Source organism: Buceros rhinoceros, unplaced genomic scaffold (assembly GCF_000710305.1).
Source record: "Buceros rhinoceros silvestris isolate BGI_N320 unplaced genomic scaffold, ASM71030v1 scaffold37545, whole genome shotgun sequence".
Lineage (NCBI taxonomy): Eukaryota > Metazoa > Chordata > Aves > Bucerotiformes > Bucerotidae > Buceros > Buceros rhinoceros.
The window spans coordinates 440-18,874 of NW_010414032.1; the positions used below are offsets into that span (position 1 = coordinate 440).

An 18,435-nucleotide genomic window follows, 5' to 3' on the forward strand; every position below is an offset into this window, starting at 1 on the left:
CAGGGGCTGAGGCAGGGGAGGGGGGAAGGAGGGAGAGATACTGCACCAGGCTGCCAGCATTATTTCCAAGAAGGGGCAAAAAGACCCAGAGCCATCCTTTTCAACAGCTGCCTTCCCTCTGGCCACTGAACATCTCTGATAAAGGAACCTGCTGCCTGCAAAGAGTGTGGAGAGAGCAGGAAGAAAGTAGGGATCCTTTCTCTTGGGGTGCAGGGAAGGCCAGCACTGAGGAAATGTATTGACACCCTCATCCTTGAAACATAAAAGCAACAGTGCAAGTTTCCCCTTAGAATTAAGATCTCACCTGGGTAGGCTGTGGCTAGAGGAAGCGACCCTGGTGCCTGCTGACACATGTTGTCCTTGGTCTGTTTCCAGGGTAAGCATTCAAGCGGAGCCAAGTGCTTGATCCCCTCTGTGTTTCCCCACTTGGCTGCAACTATGTGTGCGTGTGTTTGCGTACCCGAATGTGTGCACAGGTGCAGACAGAGGGCATGCCCCCCCAGACTTTCTCCACAGCCTGCTCCCAATTGCGGAGCGCAGCACCCTGCTTAAAACAGCCCTCTTAGCCCCATGCTGGCTGCAAGGGCTGCAGGGAGAGAGAGGATGGAAGCATGAACAGCTTCAATGTTCTGTGCCCTTTCCTGATTCTTACACAGGAGGTAACAGAGCAACAGGGAATGGTGATATTCAAAAGGCTATTGCCTTCCTTGTCTATACATGCCACTCTCAGGAACAGGAGAAAAGCAACATCTTGGTCTTATCTTTCAAGGAACCGAGTCTGCTTTCCCCCAAGATCTCCACATCCTGTTTCCTAAATATAGGCATAGTCAACAGGGCAGATGTGGTGAGATGTGGCTTGGGCTTTGTGTTGTAGCAATGAACCTGAAACGTATCACGTGTAAGAGGGCTCTGTGTCACATCTCTCAAGGAATACTTTCAGGCTTCTCAGAGACCATAGTGGGGAAAATAGTAATTTCCACGCTGCTTGTTTTTCCTCCAAGTGTTGGTCTTGAAGCGTTCAACAGGTCACCATGGTCTGGTTAATAGTCTCCAGTAACAAGCAGCCTTTCCTACTCCAGCCTCCGTAGCGAGAAAATGAGCTCTTCAGTTGTGTGCAGCCATACCCCAAAGCCTCATCAAGCTGCAGAACCACTCTACTACAGTCAGGTCACCTCAGAGGAGGGCTCCCTAGGAGGAAAAGTGCTCAGAGGAGCAAGCCCACAGATGAAACCTTGACAGAGCTGGGATCTCGAAAGGGATGAGGAGCCCTTCAGGCTGACCTATTTCACAAGGTGGTACAATAGTTGTGGGGAGTGAATCGCCCTCAAGTCCTTGGGTCAGGTTGTGGACCTGGGCTTTACCCTTCCATTCCTTCCATCCAGGCACACTGGTTATGGCCATCACCCTTCTCATCATATCTTCTGCCTCACAAGGTGGGGCAGAAAGAGCAAAGTGCTCGCAAACGTCAGAGGGGCAAATGGCAGGTGGGGTCTGAACATAAGAAACCACAAAGCAGGGGAAAAACTGGTTCTCCTGACTGAGGCCAGAGGAGATACAAGAGCACAATTCCTGAGCACCGACCTATGAGGAGACAGGCAGCTGCCTCCAAACAAATGCCTGTTCAGGCATTTTAATGGCATAAAATGTAATAATTGTCATGGTCACAAATCAGTAATCCCCGGAAGGACTTAAGGGGGAGCAGGCCTTTGGATAAGCATGACATCATTAAGCTTATTTTAAAACAAAACCAACAATCTAATTAACTCCCTTTCTAGAAACCGATCAGGTACAGAGATGAAGAAAATGAAGAAGGAGAGCTCTGAGCGGAATGGAGGTGGTTGTTGTAATGATTTTCTCCTGAGAGAAGGAAGTGAAATGTGATTAAATTGTGAGCAAGTCTTGCTAATCGAAGTACCCGAGGGTTTATTCTCAAGAATCCCCTTTGCAGTATCATGTCTTGCCTTCAAGCGATTTTTAAATGCACAATAAACCTCTGAATTCTTCTCAATTTATTAGGTCTGGAAGCCATAATTTCTTCATATTAGACTTGTCGAGCATTTGTACTCAAGCCCCTCTAATTTTTAAATAAAGAGAGATGTACCACATTGGCAGGCTGCAAAACAGAGCAGGGCTTTATCTTTCCAAGACCGCCCAGGTAACAAGGTAATAATTTCCCTCAAGGACAAGAGCAGTCACTGGTGCTGAATAGCTAATCATTCAGTGGTCAACTCACTGTCTTGCTCAGGCACAGGTTTGGTGTAAGGCTGGTCTTTGAATCCAGTGCTGCCCTCCTGTATATTGTGTAACTTGCACAGGCAGTCCCTCTTCTATACAAATCTGCGAGCAAGTTCAGCAGACGCTCTGGCCATGCATCTTCAGCACTCAGCACCGGGGGAACCCTCAGGGACTTGCATAGGCACGTTTCAATACTAGAAGTTAACAATGTCCCTACAGACCTGGGCAGGGGGCACTTGTGTGAGATGCAGGATCTGTCAGCTGCGGCTCTTGAAGAAGGTGGGAAGATGTCCTTTATGCCCTTTTCTCTGCTGTGGAAATTGAGACGCAAAAAGGATGTGACAGCTGTACAAAAATACCAACAGTCCCACGGGTACACCACCTTCCTTCCAGTTCACACTGGTGAGTTTTCCATCACAGGTGTGCCAGCCTAAGACCGTCTGCATGCACAGATAGAGATCACTTGCCACACTGCTGCGGCTCAAATGCCCACTGTGCCTCACACGCTATGTCCACGGGCTCCAACAAGGGCATAGCTACTGGCCTTCCTTCTCATGAGCCCAAGGGTATTGAGATGCACAGAGTGTTAGGCCCAAGGTGACGGCCCGGGTCTTCCATGAGTGCCTCTAGGGAGGGACTCCATGTCTGAGCAGCTCTTGTAGCACCACAAGCACCCATCAGAGAGGCAGGCACTCACTCCTAGGAGCTCTCTTAAGTCTGAGTCTGCTGTGTGGGCTCCAGCCCTTCAGACCAAAGTCCTGACACTGTCTGGTTGAACCCAAACATAATGTGGAGCCAGCACTCAGGTTCTGAGTGGGTGCATCTCGTGACTGTCCCATGCTTATGCTCATGAGCTCACAGCTGCGTGTTCACAGACAGGCAGGCTAAGAGTGAAACTCCTCGAAAGTAACATGCTTCCCCTCCCACCCTTTTTTCCCCTCTTCTCTGGGCCTGTGACCATCACCATCAGGGAGTGAAAGTGAACACCTTCTCTGTCCCCTCCCACGTGTGGCCCCAGACTTGCCGCTGGTGACAGTGAGTGCAAATGCCTCAGTTTCCTACCACTTTTATCCACGTTCTCCCATAGCCTATAGAGCTAGATGATCCCTACTTTTGAACATTTTGTGTACTCGTGTATATTTGACATCATCTGCTTTTATCAGGCAGGTCTGTCAGGACGCCCTCTGTGGGACAGAAGGGAAGAAATGCAGGACTATTATCTGCTGTGTAGGTGGGCTTAACATTTGCCGCCTGGCATGGTTACTCCATTGTGGTACCTGATGCCAGAACATAAACTCCATTGCTTAAATGCCTCTCCACTTAAACACGATGAGGAAGATTAACCTGAGGGAAGCACTTAGCCTAAAGCAGCAATACCGCCAGGGAGGGCAGAGCAGGAAGAAAAGATACCTTTTTAACATCGGCCCAAGGTTGCCATTTTGTACAAAGCAAAGCCTCTTTTAGACTGGTAATGTGAACAAATTCAATAATGAGCTCTCTGATACACTAAACAGTGGCTCCCCGCAGCGCCATTTTTGCAGACCTTTTTCGGAGTAGAACCACAATTTAAGGGGAAAGATAACGGCAAATGTAGAACAACGTCGTAGTTTTGAGAAGCACGCGTATATGAACGGCAGGAAATTCAATGTAAAGGTTATAGTTAAAACAACATTATTTGGAAAGTACCAAAAATAACCTACAGAGCATCTAGAAATATTCACAGTGTATCTTGTCAAGAAGCGAACTTTGGTGTCATCAGGGCCCTTCTGCCCTCATCTTCTCATCTCCTGGGGGCCCTGCAACCTTCCCACTGCTCCACACCACAGCACCACAGGGACAGGACACCTAGATGGATCGAGTGAGCCCTCCCTGAGCTCTCCTGGTGATCTGGTTGGTAAACCACAGGCAAGGCATCCCAGTTAGCCGGGGACTCCAGTCCTAGCTGAGAGCCAGCAAAGGGAAAGGTGTGCCTAGCGTCATGACAGCTAATGGGTTGATGAATCGTGGGATAATTTGACGAGACACAATACTTTTGTGCTTCACAATGCTTCACTCTCTGTGTTCTCCTGTTCACCTCTGCCATTCTGTGGAGACTCTCAGTGGACATGCAACTGAAAATATGAAGTTTCAGCAGCACTGCTCTAGTGAAAGCAGAGCAAGGAGAAAAAGCTGACCCCGTGCTCCAGCCTTGGGTATTTTAAGTATTGCCCCTGAAACACTGATCCTGCTCAAACAACACCTTTAACCAAACCTCCAACAGCACACTTCTACCTGCTGCTTTAACACTGAACAAGAGTGCTGACTCGTCTCAGTCACCATTATGGGGACAGGAAGGTAATCACTAGAACACCTCACATTTGTTGCTGACAACGCGGTTTTCTTTGGCTTCTCACATCACAAATAGCACTATTCCTAACAATGTCTGCGTAAAGGAGACAAAAAGTGCCAAATTCTCAGTAGCACGACATCCCAGGCAATCAAGTCTGAACACTGTGCTGACAGCAAGTGTATTTATCCGTATCAGAGGGGTCTGGACATAATCATGGTATCATGCGTGTGTAGGAAACTCTCTCTTACGCCGCACAGTTGTTGCTTTAGTACACTTTAAACTGTGTTTCCAACGGAAATCAAACATGCTGAGGCAGTCTGAGTCTCCACACACTGGTGTGTGGCTGGCTGTTTGTTAGCTGATCCATTGGACCAATCCCCCTCCTTCAACAGTTTTTGAAAATTCAGTCAATTCCAGCCACACTTGACAAAGAGGCATGTCCCTTATTACTGTTAAGCACAGGTGGCTGGATAGAGAGCTGGCTTTCCATTAGGACCCCCATTGGGACAGTCTTCAATGTGACATCAGTCCTTACTAGATAACAAAAAATCTGCATGATAATCAACTGCAGAGACCCAGATCTAGAAAAAAACAGACTGAAAAATCAGCTGACCATTCCTCATTTTCAGCTGTAGCAGCCACTCACTTTCTCTATGGACTAACTACATGTTAAGTTTTCCTTTTCTACTATTTCAGGTACCACAGTGCACAACGTCATCTGATTTTTACAAAGTAAAAAAAAAAAAAATGAGAAAAGATAAAAAAGAGGAAAGGTAATCAGTGGGGAGTTTTTCCTTGATAAGCTGGACAATTAAAAAAAGGTGCTTTGTGCTCTTGCTTTCCCAAAGAGATCTCTGTTCTGAAGCAAGGTGATTTCTCAGTCTGAAGGACAAATGGGAAAAAAGATGGCTAACATTGATACGCCATTGCTGCTGCAGAGCTGGAGATAGCAAGAAGTTACTCACAGAACACTTCATTGCTTCAGCTGAGGACTTCAGCACCTGAGTAAGATACATTCATTTTAGGAGTTCCTGGGAAAAGCAGGCTATGCCTTGATGACACATGCCGTTACAGACCCACCTCAGTAGGAGCCTCCAAGGAGCAACTAACACAATCAGCCATTACCAGAGCAGAAGAGCACACAGCCCATCCTCTCCTCTGCTCCTCTTCCACAGAGACTGGCTGGTCAGATTCCCCAGTTGCCCTCACAAAGGGTGGCCATAACAGGGTCCTCAGATGACTAGCAAGATCATCCAAACGACATCTCTCAGACTTCTGGTCCATGTCGTGCCTGGTGAGGAAAGCACTGTTGCACTCCAGACCACTGACTGAGTGCTTGATGCTGGAGTAACTGCAGTGCTCTCCCAGAAAAGGCCATGAGGCTCCACTATCGCAAGCTCCTTCAAAATGGCTCTGCCCATGCCTTCAAATCACTAGTTTGCTCTGACACCATTTCTTTTTGAGGTCTGATATCTTCTGAGATCCAGTCTTTGGCTTGGGCTGCCTGTGACTAAAAACTCATCGTCCTTCTACACCCTTTTTCCACTACCTGAAACGAAGATCCCTTTGTTGTTGAATGAGGCCCCATCCTCCAGGTTTTTACAGTCCTCAAAAAGGAACTCCCTGGAGAGTTGAGATTAGCCTTTGGCAACTTCTGGTTAGCAAAACCTGCTTGCCAGAGGTGAGCTTGGGCCTCAAGCTGCTCTGGGAGAGAAAGGTGAGGAGCAGAGAGAGTGGTGACCACTGTGTGTATAAAAGAAAGATTCTCATCATCTGGCCCCACACCAGTGGCCATCTTCATGCAACCCAGACCAGACAGGAAACATGACATACTGCACTGCAGAGAATTGTATCTGTGAATGGAAAAAGAGAGGTATGTGGGGTCACGTATGCATGTGCACACCTATCTGTGAACCAGGCAACCACTAGGCTGTGGGCTTATGTTTGTGTGTCTGTCTTGGCTTGGGATATGAAAGAAGAGTGCACTGCAGAAGACACTGGCCTGTGGTGAAAGGATCTTCTAAACCTAAACGTGCCCTGCAAGGCCCATGAGGGTTTATCCATCTGTGAAGCTGAGGGCACATGAAGCTTTGGAAGAAGGCAGGCATATTTTTGGCATCCATGTCTGGCCTGTTGAATGGACAAGCCATGCCAAACAGGCACTGCAGCTACTGTGGGGTGGTGTAAACAGCTGCAAGGCTCAGGTTGGAGGGGGTGATTTTTCCTTTTGTGGAGTGAGTAGTTTGCTTATCTGGGTATGGAGGCTGTGGGATGGGTGTTCCTGTGGTGTCACACCATCTGCAAGTGTGAGGGTGGTACCTCAAACTTGCTCACACTCAGCATTGCCCTCATTCCACTCCCGCTCTGACCCAGGATGGATCCTCTGAAACTGGGACACTGGTGTGGAGGCTGGTTTCATTCTGATGTTGCTTGGGTCAACGATTTGAGTTACTTTTCACCAAGTAGTCCATGGTATTTCTACTGCAGATTTATTCCTATTCCTAGTTTCAAAGTGATCTGTGGACATGAGTAGACCCTGAGAGTGGTATGAATGATCTGTTTGGGTGTCTGAAAGTGGAAGCTATGGATCTCTTGCTAGTGTCCCAAGATGACAGGCGCTACTCTCTCGCTCTTTTGCTTCCCAGTAATAGTTACAAACTGGTCCCCATGTATCTGAACACTGCAAACTAACACCTGATCCCTCCACCCTTGTTTCTGCACCTATTGCTTTACCAGCAGGAAGTAGGACGTGGTTTGGGGCTTTTTATTCTCGGCCTCGCTAGCCCTTTCGATACTTCTGGGCCTCGTCTCAGTCTGACAAGGCAAGTAAGCAGCAGCTTCCTGTGCAAAGGTGAGAGGGAGAAGACTGAGAGACCTCGCATGTACAAGAGGAACGGCTCTGTAGCAGAGCTGCTGGGCTGGAGGCACCTCTCCGCTTGTGTCAGCAGGGCTGGCTGACACCTGGACATGCACTAATCTAGGATATCCACCTCCATCCCTCTCCCTTTCCCCTCTCCCCATTCCTCTCACTGTTTGACGTCCAGCATCTTCTTCCATCCAACCCCACGACCTGGTTGCCGGGAACTCTCTTCATCTGGACTGCTTGGTGCCCGGAGCTGGAAGGTAAAGGGGGTGATGCCAGCTCTCGCCTATGAGGGGGTGGCTGATCTGAAAAGCGTCTTGGAAGGAGTTTCAGTCTGACAAACTGATTCTTGCCGCTGCGGAGGGCTGAGCACAAACTTATCTCTCTGTTTCTCCACAGCCCTCTCAAATCATACCCCACATCTCACAACCACGCCACCTGCTTTCTTTCCCTCTCTTTCCTTCCCATTTGTCTGTTAATGCATTGTCGTCATGTTTTTCTTCCTCTGAACCTAATCTTTTATCACAGGAGGAATAGATATTATGCCTCAGCTCTTTATAAACACTCTCTTCTCATTCCCCTGGCAGACCCAACAGGGTCCAGCAGCTCTCTGTCTTGTTTTGTTCAACTCTACCTGGCCTTCAGACTTCCTGAGAGGTGCAGGCGGTCCCTTCTCCTGTGGGCAGAGGCAGACCTCGAGGTATGGGTGTCCGGGTGGGTGGGAAGAAGGGAAAGCTTGGATGAGAAGTCCGTAAGCCCAGTCTGTCTAAAACGGAGCCTGACTGTACAGGCTTTGTAAGACAAGGCATCTCCCTTGGTGCCACAGGTGGACGAAGAGTACTTCAGAGTTTCCTAATTTTCTGCTACACAAGAAAACAGGTCTCCTTCCAAGGCAGTGCAGGGTCTACTTGGCAAGGATGGTGCATAGTTTGTGCATGACTATGTAATATTTTGTGATATGGTAACTTTTCAGCACCTGGTAAACTCCTTATTCTCCTGATTTCCCTGCCCTGTCCCAAACAAGACCTTCAAAATCTTCCTCCTAAGCCATGAGCTTTGCAACTAACTTTTGTCGGTTGCAGGCAGAGACCCCTCTTTACTCAGCAAGCACCTAGGGCTTACAAAAAAAAAAAAAAAAGAAGCAGCTCTTCAAAGTACAAGCCATATGCAACTGAGGCAGCACTCTCTACCTGAGTCAGCAAGCAGCCTGAAACAACACATGCGGACTGCTGTGCACTCACACACACATTTCCAGAAGGCATTAGTCTCGCAAACAGCCTATCTGTGCTGCACTGCGAACAGTTTCAGTGCTGAGCAAAGCACCCAAGGCAGGGAAACAATGAGGTGCTGAGGGAAAAGCACAGACACCGGAGAGGAAGAGGAATGAGTTTCTGAGCCTGCAAGATTGGCACTGGCTTTGAGCCCTGCCCTAGGACAGTGGATGCCTCCTATGAGATGACATCTTCCTAATTTGTATTGCTGAGCCGTGTTGGGGGGGCATCTTCTCTCTTTCAGCGTGTCACCAGTACAGATGAAGCCCATTTTGCTGCTTCTGTGTCACCTTTGGCTGTTCAGCCTCACACCTCTCTCACAGTCATCAGACTCAGCACAAGGTAAGAAGTGATCCCCTTCACCCATGCCAGCTGGGCAAGCAGGGAGGGGAGTCATCCAGAGAAGTGTGTGCGCTGTGGTGTATTGCTGTGCAATGTTCATGTTGTAACGTACAGCCGGAGGAGGCTGCAGTAGTTACAGGTCTCTTATGAGCACATCAAACTCCAAGGACATAGAGGAGTGAGTGGCTCAGCCCTTCTTACTTGGAGACAGTTATCCATCAGAGGAGTCAGCTTGTAGTTTGGGATGGGGCAGAATTGTCTTGGGTGGTGGTTAATGCCAAACATCGTTGCTAATTCTGGCATGTTGCTGTCCATCTCTTCTATGCTGGCAGGCACCTCCAGCCTAACTTGTTGGTATGACTCGCGGGCAGCTCTCTTCTGCGACTGGAACCCAGGCAGGGACCTGGTTGAAGCACCATGTCAGCTGGATATTTTATCAGATTTTCCTTTTTGTGACAGGTAAGTGACAGGAAAGGCTGAGGAAAGCCAGTGCTTTGAATGAAAAGTGTCCTGGAAAGTTTACCACTTAAAAATGTAGGCTTCCACTCCCCAGGCCAGGTGTAGTGCAGTCATAGAGCCAAGAGCCTTAGTCTTGAACTCTGTCTCTAATCCAGTGTGGGCTGAGATGCTGGCCAATGCTCAGTGTTTGTCATCTGATGGTCCCAAACTGTCTAGCACAGTCCATCTTCCAAATCCATAGCTCGCTCTGTGCTTCATTTTCTAAAAAATCCCTCTTCATTGACTGAGAGGACCCTCCTGACTGAAGAAGGCATTTTCAATGGAAAAGGAGGATGGGGGCATAGAAGGGTGTAATTAACCCATTCACCCATTGCCAAGATGAGCTGAGATTTTGCACTATGAGTGATAATCAGTGAAGGAAAATACTGTTTTTCTTATCTCCCCTGGCCCTTTCATCTCTCGCAGTTCATGATGTTTTCCTCTCCCACACGTCTGCCAGTAGAGGGGTAGGTGTGTGGCCAGGACCACTGTCGGGGCTGGCTGAGTGTCTGTGGTCTCCAAGTATGACACCTCCAGCCAAGAGACTTACCAGACTACCCCAGGGCTTCCCTGGTGCCTGTTGTAAAGAGAGGCTCAGTGTGATTCTGGCAGTGGGTGGGTTGCTCATGATTGTTGTAGAGACACCTCCAACAGGGTGAGATGGGCAAATACATTCTAGGCCCTAGAAATATATTCATGGACCTAGAAAGCCAAAGCATATATGTGGCTCCATGGGTGTGAATCACAGAGACTGGTGCTGGAATTTGAGCTGGATTTGTAACTGTGCCAGGATCTAGTACCCTACCTCTCCCCACCATCAGCAAGTCTCAGGCTTGATCTGGCCTTAGAGCTGGAGCAGACAGTTCAGTCTGATGATCCCCCTTAACTGCAACCCCAGGGATGCTCTCCTACCTTGTCAACCCTTAAGTCACAGCTTAGCTTAGGCTGCCCAGCCACGCTTGTCAAAGCAGGAGAGATGATGTAGTGCTGCCAAGTGTGACATAAGTTTTTGGCTGACTGGGATGTCACCTGGTTCAAAAGATATACCTCACTCAGTATCTGGGATCCTATAAGACTGTTAGGGGCTTGAAGGAAACTTGTAAACCCTAGAGGGGCTGAAACAGGCACCTGTCTTCCAGGGCCACATTGGGGAGGTTGTGGGCAGCAGGTGTGTTCGGGCTCTGCATGCCCTCTGATATCAACAGGAAGCAGAGGGTAGAAAGAATATTTTGTGAAGACTTGGAAACTAGAAACCTACTGTTATCTTTGGCTCAAAATAACTGGGATACATTGATTCTCCATACGCCAGCACGTAAAATTTGTTTGAGTGACACAGTGGGGAGAGGAAGTGGGTTATATCCTTGCTGTAACCCATTCAGAAAATACAGGAGGATGCAAAATGATTTTGAAGGCTTTAGTGTTTGTTGCATAAAGTTTGACTAAATACAATGCAGCCTCCACAGGTCGTTGGATTTCTTCAGCTTAAACTCCAGGTTATCTCCCTTACCTAAAAAATTCAAGGAGCACTGTGAATTACACAAGGCAGAACACATGACAGGACTGAGGAGATGCATTAAGACCTTCAGCAAAAACAGTAATGTGAGTAATTCATCTGGGATGTTCTGGCTAATGATGAGTTGGAAAGGATTTGTATGTGGCTTTTGTGTGCATAAACAGTGTGACACCCAGGAGCAGTATAAAAAAGCCCAAACCTAATCCCTGACTTCACTTCTGGAGTTGGGCTTGATGTTGTGTGTTGTTGATACACATCACCCCTGTGGGTTCCCCTGCAGGAGGGACTGGCTTCATTGTGAGCTGGGCCACGCTGTCCTACGCATAAGATGTGTAGGACAGACACATCACATGCAATGTCCCATGTCTCAATTTCCTGGGTTTGCTCCTAATCCCTTTCTCTGGGAAGGGATGGACATCACCCCCAGCTCTGAGGTCACCTCTTGACCTCATTTTCCTTGAAGGGGTCAGTACCATCTTCCAGATCATTAACTACCGTGAAGTCTAGTTAGATGTGTCAAATGCAAGACACAACAGAAACACATCGCTGGAGCTAATGCTGATGCAAATCCTATAGCTATCATTCTTTATTTACATCTGTCTTTTTTTAGACTCATTACGTACTTCTTTCAGTCTTATCCAGAGTTACTGCAGTCCTTGTGTTTTCAGAAAAAAACCCACCCAAATATGAGCTAATTCTCCTTTTTGATAAAGTCACAACCAGTTCTAATGACAGCCAATCTTTCTTACATTTGCACATCATGTGCAAAGACAAATTGCAGGGTTGGTAAACAGCTCCCAGATCTTTTCTTTCTAATCAAGCTAATTCTTCTATTTACTACTGTGTGATGTATGTGGCCCTACAGTATCATTGCACTTCAAGAGTAATGTTTAATACCAATGTCGTATCGATCTTACCAATGAACACAAAATGTTTCAGTGAAAATATTTTTTCTTAATAAATGTCACTCACAGAAAGTAACTTTTTTCCTGCTTAGTCAGCACATACAGCAATCCTAGCAAACTAGCATATCACAATATTTTGTGCCCCTCTTGCCAGTGAACAAAAAAAAAATCCAACCACATGAACTATAAATCTTTGGTTCCTCACTTATGACTGAGGCTTATGCTTTTCATCCACAAATATTGGCCGTGTTTATTGTCAAGTATTCCTTATATATAGGCAATGTTTGGAAATATGAATGCTTATTGATGAGGCTTCAGTGTCAATAATGGCAAATTTTCCTTGCAGAATCAATGCTTCACCGTTTCAGACAGTCTTAACCTGTCTGTCCGCTGCCAGATTGGAGAGAATAGGTCTATACCTGTGAAAATAGAAAATTTCAGTCCACTTGCAAACAGTGAGTACTCATGTGTCTTGCACTCTCTAAAGCTTCCCCACAAAATGATAGCTAATTTCTCTTCCCCATCCACCTCTATGCAACATTCATAATTGATTTTAGACTTACGTCTTGTCCCTTGATGCAACTAGCACACCTGAACCGCGTTGACTCCTGCCACTTGCACCTCTAACGTGCAGTGTCATGACAGCTGCCTCCAGTCGTGTCCTGCACTGCCCTGTCACTGTCTTAAACAAGAGTGATTTGCGCTGGGGGTGCTGGCTTCAAACAGGCAATGATAGCTCAGCTCACCTGAAAAATGCATACTACAAGAAGGAGGGGAATTCTTGCTGCTCTTCCCATGACCCTTCTACCAGACATGTGCTTCCACTCTCCTTTAAGCCAGCTTTGAGATGCATCAGTCTTTGCTGAAAGAATTCAATTTATTAATCCAGCAGAAAAACAACCGCTTAAGTCATTTTATTGCTGGATGTGTGAGTTTACCTGGCTCAAGGAGACATCCAATAGGGCTGCTGCAAGGTGAGGCATAAAAAAGCATGGCAGGAGTCAGGGATTGGGAAGTATCAGCCTAGACAGTCTGTTTATCTCCACCCCCTGTGGCTGTAGCTCTCTGAAAGAGCAGCTGGGAAGCCACTGTCTCCCCAGCCATGCTCCATTCTTGTCCATACATTTGCCTGGTAGACCACCCCTACAAGATAGGATGCATGGCCATATGGGACTGCCTGCACGGACTGTAGGGGCCACTCACAGGCTCATAGGAGGAGCTGCCTTTAATGTAGTCCAGAGACAACAGGCCTTTTGCCGTCGGTGACAGTGGGGAAGAAGGAGGAATGGAGAGGAGGAGCTCACTAACTGTTTCACGTGGCTGTGGCTGGCTGGAATCTGTGAGCACAGCCAAGATACAAACCCAGCTGCAGTGGGGTTTGTGGTGGAGTCCCATAAGTTACGGATAGACAGTGCGGAGTTATCAGCCCTGTTCCTTCTCTCTTTCCAGTAAAACTGAGGCCTCCAGGAAATCTTCAGCTGGTTAGTAAAACTGATAACAAGTACAACTTAACGTGGAGCCTGAATATTTCCTCTCACTATTTGGAAGGGAGGCGGGAATACCAAGTGTGGTACCGAGCCACACATCAGTCCTGGGAGGTGAGTATGGAGGTGGGTACTGGGAGCTGTCATCCATAAGAATCCTGGTTTTCTTTACATCACCCAGGACTTACTTCTGGGCCTCCCCTCAGGATGAAACGAGTTTTGGTGAACCTGGAGACTGCATAACAGCCTCCCACCCTTTCATCTGTGTCACCTGCCGGCAGTGTTTGGTGATGACACGGAGACAGACAGGATTCCTATTTTACTGAGTGCTGTCACAAGGAAATCCAGACAGCTCCAGGACAGACATAAAAGGGATGAAAAAAGCAAAGCGAAGAAATTTTCTCCAGGCTGAACAAGCAGTGCACGAGTTGTAGGGATCTGAGACAGGTCCTTTCTGAGGGCCTTGGAAGATCTGGATACATGAGATTGTAAACTAGGGTGTTAACGATGCTCTAATTTTTCCCTACTCACAGGAGGCCACGAACGTCACCATTATGCAGGACCAGATGTGGGTGGAGTTTGAGACTCTCTCACCCAATTTGAAATACGAGGCAGCTGTCCGTGCAAGGCCAAAGGCCTCAGAATTCTGCAATGGTGTGTGGAGCGACTGGAGCAAGACCATACTGTGGAGGACACATGCTGACAGTAAGCATCAGAGACATACAGTCTGAAGGGAAAATGGGGACTCAGGGAAAACAAGGTAGAAGGGCCAAAGCAGGATGAGAAGCTGGAGGAAGATGGGAACAGATGATTGTGTTGACCAAAGAGTGATAGAAAGTTTGGAAACAAACTGTCCCTTCTAATCTGTTAGCTCAGGCTGGCTCAATAAGGCTTAAGGGCAAAGACCCCCCCCTCACCCCAGCAGAGACCCTCTGAAGTCAGGCATAAGTCACAAGATGTAAATCAGGGTCTGCTTCCCCAAAGCAGTGAGGCCAGATGTCCGATCTGCAGAAGCAGTGGCCAGGACTTTCATTTTCCCAGCTGCTAGTGTGACCTAGGAACATATATCCAGCTTTCTAAAATGGACCAGTTCATCGGAGCCATTGATCAGTGAAACGCAGCGAAACAGAGCATTCATCTCCTGAACCAAAGGACACCTGAGCCTAGGAGCAAAGTCTCGTGGAGAATGAGACTTACACACATGCTAAGTCCCTTCCAAAAAGGTCTGCTGAGACTTGCATCAGTCATTGCCATGAACCACAGCACGGAGGACACCTCCAACCTTTAAAAATAGTGCCCTGAGCAAGTCTCTTTGGTGAGTCATCTGCCGTGGTCTCTGTCATTTCTTTTCCAAAAAATAAGCAGATAGAGGTTATTCCTTCTCATGTAGCCCCAACTCTGCCCTTCCTCAGCTCCTCCCTGTTGTGCCTGGTGCTGGTATAAACAGAGGAGCTATGTTTAGAAAGGGCACTGTGTTGCTATGGTGACCAAATTTTGACAGTGTGTGATGTCAATGAATAGGATACAGCCGCAACCAGTTGTCATAGCAACCAAGACCCAAAGATAAACAGGGTACCAGAGGCTGAGGAGACAAAGTGATCTGAGTAGCATCTCAAGGACAGGCAAAGAAAGAATGCCCTAAAAATGTCTCCTTTTCTTTTTCTCTGCTCCCTCACAACTACTCCAGAGATGCTCTGCAGGCACAGACCAAGGAACACTAGGGATGGAGGGACATGCGGGGTCAGACAAAGGAGACAGGCACCAGAATAGCAAGACCAAGCAAAGGTGCACTGGGGAGATGTGTGTGAAAGAGGCAGATTAAGAAAAGTCTGAGATGATGCCAGACAAGACCGAGGAGAGCTGGCAGTGCTGGCAATGTGGGAACTTTCTCCTAACCCTACAGTTCAAGTACTAAAATATGGTGGAAAGCTGTAACCTTCCTAGCCTCCTAAAGCTTTCCTACACCTCTTCAAAGAAGCTAGCTCCTTGACCATAGTCCTTCTCCATCCTTGGTCCTCCTGCCTTCTCAAACACCTATGACCCCTACGACTCTGTCTCCCCCACAGACTCATAATGTTGTTTCAAGTCTCCAGTCTCATTTAAGCTGATTTTAGGACTCCCTGATTTCCTTTGCAATGAGACAGACTGGTTGATGGATACTTCAACCAGAAGATTGCCAGTAGGCATCTCTCTTGTGGCAACCGCTAGCTGTGGTGGTGTTATGAACAGGGAGTTCAAGCTGCTCAGCGCAAATTATCTAGTAAACAATGCCAAGTAGACTCTGAAAACCCTATCAGCTCAAAGGTATCCTACACAACACAGCAGAGCTTATTTAATCTGGCCTGTGTTTTGTGATTTAATGTAACAGTACAATATTATATAAAATTATAATAAAATCCCTGAATATTATAATTTAATATAATTTCCTATTATATAAAAATATAATAAAGGCCTACTCTGATCATCTCGAATAGCCATGGAAGGGCTGCAGCTCCTGCCTCCAGAATCCTAAGTTTTCACAGCAACTGCCTCGGTCTCTCTCATCTTACAGAAACATCTCGGCCAGTCCTGCCAGCTCTTATAGTCAGCACTTGCATCTTTGTGATCATTGGGACTGCCTTCCTTATTAACTTACGGACCCTGAAATGGTAAATGAGAATTAAGTTTTACTCTCTATTCCTCTCTTGTGTCTTGTGCGTCTTCTCAAATCCTGGGTTATTTTTCACTTGGTGTAACTCAAAAGATAGAGTGGCTTAAAAATATGGTTTATAGCCCAGCCTTTTGAGGCTGACATTTGCCTGGGGAGATATATCACCACTCAAGATGATGTGTTTTCACCACCATCGTTGTATTGTGCCGTGCTCCTGTGACCCGGTGCCATACCCTGGCTGAATTAAAAACAGCTGCCTCAGCGCTTCTGTTGCCCAGAGATTAGAGTGGTGTTCCCTGGCAGGGATGCACCAGAACTGCCTTTTAAAACTCAAGGCACTGGATTGAGGTCTTCCTCAGTAGACAAGACCAAGCAAGCCTAGATATTTCTAATTTCTCATTTAAATACTCCAGCAAGAGCTCAGGCAGGACATGGTGACATTTGGTCTGTAGGCAAAACTCCTGTGTGAGATACCGCTGGTCTATGCAGTCCTAAAGTGTCTCATCACATGCTGTAATCACCTACATGGTGATTTAAAGATCTCTTTGACAGCATCACTACCCAGACACTGCTGTTATTCAGGACTGAAAGTGCCTCACAAGGTTACCCTGTGCAATAATACGGTGGGTGACTTGTCAGCATGGCAAGGTTAGAAATTGCCACAGGTTTTCTTATCTGAGGACAAGGACAAAAAGCAGAGTGCTGATATTCATGGCAGGGAGCAGAGAGAAATACTCTCAGGGATGAGGCAGCAGGGGCTGGATGGCTCCTCTGTAAACAAAGAAGGAGAAGCATGTTGACAGAAGATAGATACTGAGAAAGTCCTGGTCACTGTGTTTTACCTTGGGTCATACACAAAGGTGAGGAAGTGCTAGCTATGTGGCATGGAGAGAGATAAAAGGGCCTTCTTTCTCCACAGAGTATAATTAACCTGGGGGAATTGGATGGAGGATAATGCTGAGGTAAAATCTAAGGAAGGATTACACAAGTGAATAAAAATAGCGTCTGCAATGATGTAAGGTAGTTTATATGCAAGAACTAGCAAATTCTGATGCTTCAGAGAGTACACTGATTGCCTCCAGAGGTCAGGAGGGTCTTTCCTCAGAGCATCCCACAGCAAAGCTTCAGCAAAGATCTGACAAGATCAGTCAACCTCTCTGAGGGACTGAGGAGCAGATTAGATCACTTCATGCTGCCTCAGGATGAAAACACACCAGTTCCAGTGAAGTAAAGGCCTCTGGACTGATGCACATTGTACTCAGATGGCTTGCACAGCCAGAGTGTCCTAGTTATACCATGCAACTTCCTGCTAACAGGGCAGAGAGCTGTGGCACAGCTTTGCCAGTGATGGTCCCACTCAGGCCATGTGGTCCCGTAAGTCATTGCGGTAGGAGCAAAGCAAAGATGGGGAAGCTCACAGCAGCTGGAGCTTGGAAACAGGGGAGACCTGCCCAGCTTGTCATCAGGACAGGAGCTTAAGGCGTCAGGTGGAGGGGATAAGGTGACCAACCAAGGCAGGGAAGAAACCAGTCAACTGTTGGTTGTGTTTCCCCAGGGAAAAGGCTGAGGGAAGTGTATTTTCCAATGTTGATTTAACTGCCTCATCTCTATAATTCTTATCCCTCAAATACCGTGTTTCAGGCCCTCAAACTTGTTCTTATTTTACCTCTTCCCCACACCAGGGTAGTACCAATGAGCTATGATGCTTTCTTCTATCCCAGTGCCAGACTGGTCAGGATCAGGCCCTGATTTATTCCCCCTTCTCATTCTCTTTTCCCAAGGTTTAAGAAGATCCTGAAGATTCACATCCCCGACCCTGAAAAGTTCTTTCCCCCACTCGTTTCAGTTCACGGAGGTGACATTCAGGTATGGGGCTGGGGAAGGACCCATGTGGTTATGAGGGAGAAATGAGGGGAAGGAGGGTCCAGCTGCATATGCCCAGGACAGAGAGCCAGCTGTCAGACGTACATGTGCATGTACGACACATGTGCCTGTAGCACCAGCTGCTGGGTTTTCCACTTTCTTATTTTCTGACCTTCTAAAACCTGACACTTGGCTGAGGCATCTGTAATTACAGAACCAAGAAACGACAAACCATGCAAACCTCAGCACCATGCACCCCCAACAGGGAACCTGAGAGAAAACAAGGGAGGGAGCTTGGCCTCTCTTATTCCCTTCTACCCCACATCAGTCCCCGCCTACCTCCCCTAGTACGCCCAGCTCTTCCCCAGATTTTCTGCTGTGATGCCCTTCTCTTGACTGTGAGCCTTTCCTCTGCTCCTAATGAGAATTGCCATCACTCTGGATGGCAATCTGCTGTTTTCTGCATTCTTGTTGCCTCTTTC

At 47.4% G+C, this 18,435-nt stretch overlaps 1 protein-coding gene across 1 annotated transcript in view; it reads left to right on the top strand.

Moving 5' to 3' along the window:
- Nucleotides 1–8,958: 8,958 nt before the first annotated feature.
- Nucleotides 8,959–18,435, top strand: part of IL2RB (interleukin 2 receptor, beta) — an 11,448-nt gene continuing 1,971 nt past the window's right edge. Inside the window, exons 1-8 of the mRNA XM_010136964.1 lie at nt 8,959–9,040; nt 9,373–9,499; nt 11,032–11,137; nt 12,303–12,411; nt 13,406–13,554; nt 13,974–14,145; nt 15,992–16,088; nt 17,872–17,956. Of these exons, the coding sequence (XP_010135266.1) occupies nt 8,959–9,040; nt 9,373–9,499; nt 11,032–11,137; nt 12,303–12,411; nt 13,406–13,554; nt 13,974–14,145; nt 15,992–16,088; nt 17,872–17,956 (927 nt within the window). The remainder of the gene's footprint in view (nt 9,041–9,372; nt 9,500–11,031; nt 11,138–12,302; nt 12,412–13,405; nt 13,555–13,973; nt 14,146–15,991; nt 16,089–17,871; nt 17,957–18,435) is intronic.